The sequence below is a fragment of the Molothrus ater genome, chromosome 2 (assembly GCF_012460135.2).
Source record: "Molothrus ater isolate BHLD 08-10-18 breed brown headed cowbird chromosome 2, BPBGC_Mater_1.1, whole genome shotgun sequence".
NCBI classification, from domain to species: domain Eukaryota; kingdom Metazoa; phylum Chordata; class Aves; order Passeriformes; family Icteridae; genus Molothrus; species Molothrus ater.
The window spans coordinates 79,075,592-79,084,828 of NC_050479.2; the positions used below are offsets into that span (position 1 = coordinate 79,075,592).

Genomic DNA, 9,237 nt, shown 5'->3' on the forward strand with positions numbered 1-9,237 from the left:
GAGGTGAGAAGATACCCTGCTCTCCTGGATGAACCTCATCTTCAAAGGCAATGGCAGCTCTAGCTACATATGCAAGGGTACCCTGCTAGAAATTAATAATTAGATCAAGGGGCATAAATAAACAAAGCTGATAATTTTTGCTGAAATACAGATTATAGTACAGGAGAACAGGATGTAATAGATGTGAAACAGTAAGAGCTGGTGTTTGAGTGGCAGAAGAGGAAATGCCCTTACACACCGGCCAGCAGCGCTGGAAGGGAGAGGGGGACTTGGGAGCTGCTGAAGCAGCATAGCAAGCAGGGGGACATATGTCACTGACCCTTCTGTTCTCATCCTAAACCTATAAGAACACTGCTCTGTCCTACTTTCTACTGTTTTCTTGAGCCTTTATTTGAGACTGGTTTCCTGACAGTGCTTCTGAGTGGGATGTTTCTTCTCTCTGAATGGTCAGGTGTGACTGCCACCTTAGCAGCTCCAGCAGGCCCACTGGAAAGCTTTCTCTGAGACAGTTGAATTGCCTGAAGAGCTTAAATTGTTCAATTGGGGTTGTCTATTCTGCTTGTTCTATTGTGTCCAGCTCCTGAGGAGTGGTGAAGAGAAGGCAGCCTGAGCATTTCACTGAGGCAGTCACAAACATCTTTTGGAAGAGTCATTGTCCCCAGTGAGTGACCAGCTTATATTAATACAAGCTTTTCACATAGTGGTAATTTAATTAATGGTTAAGTAAAGCCTTTTATGCATAAAACCAGCTCTGGCTGGGGTTAGTGGACATCACCCAAGCAGATCTGTCCTCAGCAAAGGTGCAGCACTGTGCACTTGGGAAGTGGCACATCTTTCTGTGTAAGATTTGTGGGTCTTAGTCTCCTGGTCCTGATTTTATATTTCCTGCTGTGTTTTGTGGGAAAGGCAGAGGGAACACACATGCTGCTGTCTCATCAGTGCTTGGACCACCATACAGCTTCTTTTGCTTTGGATGCTGGACTCACTGGACTGGGACAGTTCCTGTTCTGTGTCCTGTATAATCACATCTTTGTACCTGCCTCTATTCCTACAAATCCTAGAAAGCAGTTTCACATCAGATTTTATTCGTTTGGCAGAGAGGAAATACCTACCAAGGGGAAACTTGAGTATTCCATGTCTCTGGACATGAAAGAAAAAATGTCTTTGGAAAAGTACCCTAAGTACAATAAGGCAGCTTGTTAATTACAGTTCATCTGTTACATTCTATTCTATTCTATTCTATTCTATTCTATTCTATTCTATTCTATTCTATTCTATTCTATTCTATTCTATTCTATTCTATTCTATTCTATTCTATTCCATTCCTTTATTCCATTCCATTCCATTCCATTCATGCTAAGAAATAGGCTGAAACTTGCCTGCTAGACCTGTAAAACAGCTCAGATTTGACCTGTCCTGAGAGAGAGAAGAGCTGGCACACGTGCTGCTGGTGTATAAACAGCGTGGAATTTGCTTGAGCTGGCCTGCTGGTAGAGCAAACAGATTCTGATATCTGAAGAGAGTGATTTTGCCATTCTCACAGATGTACTTACCTCGGAGTAGCACCCTGGAGCGCAGCTGCATGGAAAAGCAGCACGTCAGAGCGCAAATTATGTCATGCAGCCCAATGACTGCAGAAGATCCCGGCTCGGAGCTCGCCTGGGAATATAAAGCTGACTGAAGGACAAAAGTAGCGGCGAGCTGAGCGGGAGAGCAGCACACTGCGGGAGGCAGGAGCATCTCCCGGCTCCTGCTGCTCTGTGCCGTCTTCGCAGCCCCCGAGCGCGCCGGGCTGAGCGAGGCGGGAGCGGCTCTCCCGCCGCCCGGAGCGAGTTCTGCTCCCGCGAATGAGCTCTTCCAGAACCGCAGGAGCGGAGCAGCGTTCCAGAGATGTTATCCTGGTTTTTCTGGCTCACCTTCCCCGACGTGGTTAATGCCTTTGTGAGCCCGGGAAAGTTGCCCCTCAACGGGAGCCTGGAGAAGACTTTTGTAGTCCCGAACGTGTCGGGTTTCTTTTCCTGGGATAATGACAGCCTGGCCGACTGGCAGAGCTTTGTGGACAGGAGCCGGTACGGAGCGGAGTCGCAGAGCACCACGGTGAAAGCCCTGCTCATCGCGGCGTACTCCTTCATCATCGTCGCCGCCCTCTTCGGCAATGTCCTGGTCTGTCACGTTGTCATCAAGACAAAGCGAGTGCACTCTGCCACCAGCTTGTTCATCGTGAACCTGGCTGTAGCCGATATCATGATCACGCTGCTCAACACACCTTTCACGCTGGTAAGAGGGGGCAGAGATGCCCGGGGTGCCCCACCCCTGAGGGAAAGGAAGCACCTCAGCATCCTCAGACACGGTGCAGCCTGGGATGGGGGGGGGATGCACCACCACAACTCACCCCATGACTAAAGTAAATTTCTCTGGGCCCCTACAGTGCCATAAAGGTGCTTTGGTGGCTTTTCCTGCTTTACACTGCTATAGACACTGTGTGGACATCCTGCAGATACCTGTCCACTTACAGCTATTGGAGTTGCCTTTGGAAAACCCCACATGTATTTTTCTTCTCTGATTCATGTTATCTAGCTGAAGATCGGAAATTACCCGTGTTTTAAATGTGACCCTGACAGTACTTGAGAAATAATAGCCTTGCAGTGATTGCTTAGTACTTTGTAGCATCTGATCTTTTTTTTTCCCCCCTTCTCTTTTCAAAAGTATTTTGAAAGCAAGGTTATAAACCTCTTGAAAAAATTAAATGCTTAGCATTGTTTAACAAGCTGTTCTGAAAAGCTGTAGTTTGCCTGAAGTGAGATAAGGTGTACAGGTCAGCCCTATCCCATGAGTGGAGATTAAAAGGAAGAGCAAATGTATTGACTGAATAGCGAGGCTGCAGAAGGATACACTGTAAATAAAACAACAAACATCTTTTTGCGCAGCGCTGCTGTATTGTTCGAGAGGCCACTGAGCAGCAGTAACCTGCCTCTTCAGTGTTCATATAATTATACAATTATACAAAGAACCTGCTATCTTATACATGTCTTTTACACAGCACAAGGGATTGTGTACTGGAGGTGTACCTAAAAGCAGTTGTGAGGTGCACAAAACTAATGGTCTTCTTTTTTAGGCTCGTTTTGTGAACAGTACCTGGATCTTTGGGAAGGGGATGTGCCATGTCAGTAGGTTTGCACAGTACTGCTCCCTCCACGTCTCTGCCCTGACCCTTACAGCCATTGCTGTGGACAGGCACCAGGTGAGACCTCTCTGAAGCAGAGAGATGGAAAGCTTGGGAGGGCATAAGTAAACTGAGAAGGATGATCCCATATCCTTTGCCTTTCAGCTTCCAGTGTACTGTAAGATTCATGAGAAGCTGACAGGGTAGGGGGACAGTTCTTGTTGTCAGAATAGTTTCAAACCCACAGCAAGGTAGGAGGTGTCCATCACCTTGCTATCTCTTCCAGCTGAGTAAAGGGAGCTTTTTATGCAGCAGATAATCCAGCAGCAGTAGCAGCAGTAGCTCTCAAACAAAGAGAAAGATCAAGATCCTGATAGGAATTCGTGTGGACAGCTCTCCTTTGAGGTGGCTTGTCCAGCACCAGGGTTGTAAGGGACATCCTGGTTAACTTTCTCAGCTCTATCTCCTGATGTTCTGGGATGACCCACCTCCTGTTATCCTGAATATTGGAGATCTGACTGTAGCACACTGGTGTTTGTCACAAGCAGAGATGTAGCTTGCTGTGGATAATGGGCTCAAAGCTGAGGATATTTGGGTATTATCAGCTTGGAGTCACCCAACAACCACCCAAAACTGTTTACAGTTGGCATTTTCTTCTAGAAGATTGTTTCCAGAAAATGCACTCACTATCAGAAGAATTCCCATGGAGGTCTGGTTAAACCCTTTGGTTCTTTGGGTCACTGATAGTGAAGAGTTTAAGACTTTTTTCTCCACTTTTTCTTTTTTTTTTTTTCCCATGAAGGAAATTTAACCTGGTAATGAACATGTGTTAACAGCTCCTGGTATGCAGTTTTTCCCACCTAGATGAAAGTACTGAAATTTGAGGATAGGACTAGGATCTAACTTGAACCATATTTCATGGTGTTAAAATTCAGGTTTTCATGTACAACTTACACTCATTAGGAGCTGGGTGATGGCTGTACTGCTTGCATGCTAAATTACCACATTAAGTAATAGATTTCAGGCTGGAAGGTTGTATGAAAAAAAAAAAGTATAATTTTTTCCAGAAATGTAATAAACCTAGATTTTGGGTTATTTTGCACAGGTTATAATGCACCCCCTGAAACCTCGCATATCTACTGGAAAAGGTGTTATATACATCTCTGTAATCTGGATCATGGCAACTTGTTTTTCCCTACCACATGCTATCTACCAAAAGCTCTTTACCTTTGAATACAGGTAAGGATGTGCTTTGCTTTCCTCCACAGTCTCCCTGGAGGCCAAACTCTGAGCAGTCATACTTTGGTATATTCTACAGAAAATCTCGAGCATATGTCAAGGTCAGCCAAACCTGGCTATAAACTACAATTTTCATCCGATTCCTTCCACAATGTCTGATATCCTGTCCTTTTTATTCTTAAACATTTTATCTTTATTCTGTCCCACTAACCACACAAAAAAGGCTAAGAAGTTAGAGGATCTGGCTTGATTCTTTACTTCTAGACACTGGCATTTTATGCCATATACCAATCTGGCCTGTTTGGGCAGACCAGAAATGGGAAATAAAAAAACCCTACCTACCAACCAACCAACCAACCAGAAACCCACTAAAACCCAAGAGGTTTTAATCTAGTCTTTTGCTCTAGGAAAGTATGTAAATCTATCTCAGCTGTCAAGAGCCTTAGTATTTGGAAAGTGCTTTAATGAGGGAAAGGTCCTTAATATGTCAGAGAATGTGTTCCTATTTGCCAAAGGACAGAAAATAAAAAACTGCTTATATGCAGCTGGAAATTTTGTAATTGATGAAATTCATAAAATTATCATAAGGTCATGAATGCCCATAAGAAATTATCACCACATTGCTTACTGGCTTCTCCATGGCTTAGATCCTTGAAGAGCAGAGCTCTGCTCAGCTGTGACATTTGTGAGATAAACAGTGTTTGCTTTCAGGCCCTGTGGCAGGAGCCCTCTCCCAGCTGGGTCCTTGTTTCTGATGTACTATCCCGCCGTGCCTGGCCATATGTGCCTCTCATCCTGTCCCATCTCTCCGTTTGCAGTGAGGATGTCACCCGGTGCCTGTGTCTGCCAGATTTCCCTGAGCCCGCTGACCTCTTTTGGAAGTACCTTGATTTAACAACCTTCATTCTGCTCTATGTCCTGCCCCTTCTGATCATCTCCGCTGCCTACGTGACGGTGGCAAAGAAGCTCTGGCTGCGCAACGTCATCGGGGACGTCACTGTTGAGCAGTACTTCATCCTTCGCAGGAAGAACAAGAAGACCATCAAGATGCTGATGCTCGTTGTCGTCCTCTTTGCAGTCTGCTGGTTCCCCCTGAATTGCTACGTCGTGCTCCTCTCCAGCCAGACCATCCACACCAACAACGCCCTGTACTTCGCCTTCCACTGGTTTGCAATGAGCAGCACCTGCTACAACCCCTTCATCTACTGCTGGCTCAATGACAGCTTCCGTTCGGAACTGAAGGCTTTGCTCAACATGTGCAGAAAAGCCCCCAGGCCCACGGAACAGAGGCTTCCCTCCACAGTCCCATCCTATCGACCGGCTTGGCCAGAAAATGGCAACTTCAAGAGGTTGCAGGCCTCCCATGTCCTTCCAGCATCCTCCAACATCCAGTCAGGGAAGACAGACATCTCTGCAGTTGAGCCAATAGTAGCTGTGAGCTAAATGGTGGCCTTGGACTGCACACAGATTTGGCAAGAGTTAAAATGGTGGGAAGATGTGGAGCCCTGGCCACACAACAGGTGATAAAGCCAAGAAGGAGGTTCTGCAGGAGGCAATATGAAAGAGCTGCATGTTTGATGCAGGCTGGTGATAATGGTGAGGAGGCCCTAGAGGAGAGAAAGTAAACTCTTCCAGGAAGGAACTTTCGTCTTTGTCAAGGTGACTTTGGACTGGCTCGCAGGATGGGGTTCTCTGCATGTGTGTTGCTGTTACCTGCATGACTAAGCCTTTTTAGAACTAGGACTCTGTGTTTTGCTGGTACCTAAACAACAGTCTCATTACATCAGATCTCCCTTCCCCTCTCCTGAGTCTCCTCGTAGCAACGTGGAAATGGTTGAGGTATAGACCTTTAGGTTAGTGTCTGAGATCCAGTGCAACTGGGTAGGAAAGCATTCTTTCTGAACTGGGGTCTGAAAAGTCAAGACCTGTTCAGAATGAATGAACAGATCTATTCCATAATTTTTGTGTGTATGTGTTTAAATATGCTTACAGAAGTGTGGGATATGATAGACTTTGATAAATAGGAGCCTCTTACATCACAGGCACTTTTTCTAAGATAGATTTGAAGAAAACTGGATGCCTATTCTTCAAGTAAGTCGATGGTTTTTCTTCAAATAGATAACTAAACCCAAAAACATACAAAAAGTTGGACATAGCATTCACAGTTGGAGAATGGAAAATTAAGTGCTATTGTGGGTTTGGACTAGAACCTTTTATCAAAACATCTTTTCTTCATTGTCAAGTTGCAGCTAGAGGATCACGCAATTTGAATTTTTAACTTGCCTTTGAATGTTGCTCTCTTACCCTGTAAAGCACCTGTATACTAGGGAGAAGATATTTTCATGAGGGCACTGGCATTGTGACAACTTGTCACTTCAGACATTTGGAACATTTTATTCCAACTAAGATGTTAGCTCTCTGGAATCAGAGAGCTTTGAGAGAAGCTTTGAGAGAAGAGATGGTATCTCTGATAGCAAGTAATAAAAATGGAACATTTGTCTGCAACTTATCCTCTGGTTGTACAATTTTGGTGCATTTAAGGATAAGCTGAGATGTGTCCTATTTGGAGTGGCTAAGAAAATTCATGACTGCCAAGTGTCTGAAGTAGATTTCAGAACTTAATGTTCTTAGTAGAAGAAAATATGGGTTTGAAAAAAGGGTGTTCCAAAACCTGTACCTTATATTGCACAGAAAATCAATACTTCCCTGTGCTGTGGAAATTAGCTTGAACATCACCCCAGGATGACCCATTCCACATTTAACTTGCAGTATTCAGCCATGAAGTGAGAAAAATCTTATTATAAATGGGAAAAAAAAAGTGAAGCTGTTTTTCTCAGTGTCCTGTAATAAACTGACAGTTCTGAAATAATTTTAAGCCTTTTGCAGAGTTTTCACACCTCAGTATTTAAAGAGACTAAAATATCTACCACTCCTTGCAGCTAACCTGCCCTTGCACAAGTGGTTATCACTCTCTCACTGTGAATCCAGTGCTATTTTACTGCCCTTTATCAATGCCCCTGGAGTGAGATTATTTTGTATCACTGATCTGCGAAGTCAAATCTTTCCTCCTGTCTTCTTTGACCCCTTACACCAAGTCCCATTTCCTCCCTCAACACTTGTAACACATCAGCCCTGAATTGTTCAAGGAGTTGAACTGGATGATCATTGTAGGTCCCTTGCAAATGAACTATTCTATTCTATTCTATTCTATTCTATTCTATTCTATTCTATTCTATTCTATTCTATTCTATTCTATTCTATTCTATTATTTCCCAATTGTGCAGAGCTTGTCAACCATGCTCCCCATTCCAGTGGCAGCAGAATCCAGCACTTTACTAGCAAATAAATCTCTGAGAATTCTGAGTACCTCAGTAAGATGTCCTTTCTGAAGCTGAAGGAAACATCTTAAGATTCACAGTTTTTGAGTGCAGCTGTCATCCTGCTATGCATGAAGAACACTGCAGTAACTCCAGTAGACAAAATCCTCAAATGTCCTTTCAAATGCTGCTGGTGAGTCTGAGTGAGGCTCTTGCAGTTGCAGCTCTGCATCCTGCACCCCTGCATTGAGTGGAAAACCTTTCTCCTCCAGGCTCTGCTCAATCCTGAGTCTGGGCACAAGGGGGGGATGCAAGAAGTTGAAGTTGTTTGATTTGAATCAAAGGAAGAGGAGGGATGGACAGGATGAAAGGAAAAGAAGAGATAGATTGGACAGTGAACTTCAGGAGCCTCTCCAGGGATAAACTTGTACCTCTGGTGGCTGGTGGCCAGCAGAGGTACAGGTCTCAGAGAGACTTGGACAGCATGGAAGAGGGGGACATGATTAAAGCCCTGGAAATGGTGTCCTTGGAAACTGTACATCATACACTGTGTGTGCTACAATGTGCTTGATGTGGTACGGCGTAATTTTGAATAATTAGCTATTTTTCATCTTCTTCATGTCTGATTTGGGATTCTGGACAGATATTTGGCATTCACCAGTGCTGCTGAAATCAGTGGGGGGGTTGTGATCTGTGCACACAAAGTGCAGTATGAGGTGAAATACTCAAAAAAATATTACACTCTGGGCAATTTGGGTATGCAGGCTTCATGGGTACTTTTCCATTCTACCCCATCTCTCTTGCAGATCAGAGGGTTCTTTTAGAATTCTAATACAGCCATTGGTGCATAAACTGCATTCAGATGCCATCTTGGTGGGTGTGAAGGGAGGATCTGAGTGTGGATATAATGAGACGCATGTACAGGATGGAGATTATCTTCAATTTTCCATTTGGTGTGTGTTTGCCTGCTGTAGCTGGAGGTTTTGATCTCTTTTGAATTTGGGAAGTGTTGCACAAGGCACTGAACAGCTGTTCATTGCAGGAGATCTGCGTAGCCCAAGAACAGGCATGTTTTGCTAGTGTTTCTTTCATTTTCTCTGTGTAGAAAGATGCAGAGACCTTGCAAGGGAACACAGACAATACCATGATGTATTTTGCAGCTTGTGCTATTCTGAATAGCGCTCAGGGGAAAACAAATCCTTGAAAAAACCTCTTGCTTTTACACATAAAAGGAGGACAACTCTTCGAAGCACACTGAGATCACACAAAAAAAAAAGATGACAAATTTCTCCTACACAGAAGAAAGGCACTTCACCTTTGGTTGGTGTTGTTTCTAACTGCAGGGCAGCCCACCTCTTCTCCTGTCAATGTGGGATGAATTTCTCCACTTGGCTGATGCAGATGAAAAGGCAGCTGCTTAAAATATAGTAATGTCCTGTAAGTTCAGGAATAGTAATTCCATTGTCTCTCTGGCATTTTCAAAGGATATCAGACACCATCTCCAAGCTGTCTTTATTT

The 9,237-nt window shown here is 44.2% G+C and overlaps 1 protein-coding gene across 1 annotated transcript; it reads left to right on the top strand.

Annotated features, from left to right (window-relative positions):
• The first annotated feature begins 1,586 nt into the window (after positions 1-1,586).
• On the top strand, positions 1,587-7,271 carry GPR83 (G protein-coupled receptor 83). Its single transcript, XM_036381760.1, has 4 exons — positions 1,587-2,277; positions 3,116-3,241; positions 4,269-4,402; positions 5,221-7,271. The coding sequence occupies exons 1-4, from the start codon at positions 1,891-1,893 to the stop codon at positions 5,843-5,845; spliced, it is 1,272 nt and encodes a 423-aa protein (XP_036237653.1). The 5' UTR covers positions 1,587-1,890; the 3' UTR covers positions 5,846-7,271.
• Positions 7,272-9,237: the final 1,966 nt, after the last annotated feature.

Excerpts from the sequence above, each read along its gene's own strand:
- GPR83 (XM_036381760.1), top strand. The coding sequence starts at position 1,891 with ATGTTATCCTGGTTTTTCTGGCTCACCTTCCCCGACGTGGTTAATGCC. Across the intron at positions 2,278-3,115 it reads TCAACACACCTTTCACGCTG|GCTCGTTTTGTGAACAGTAC; the intron begins GTAAGAGGGGGC and ends CTTCTTTTTTAG. Across the intron at positions 4,403-5,220 it reads CTCTTTACCTTTGAATACAG|TGAGGATGTCACCCGGTGCC; the intron begins GTAAGGATGTGC and ends CTCCGTTTGCAG.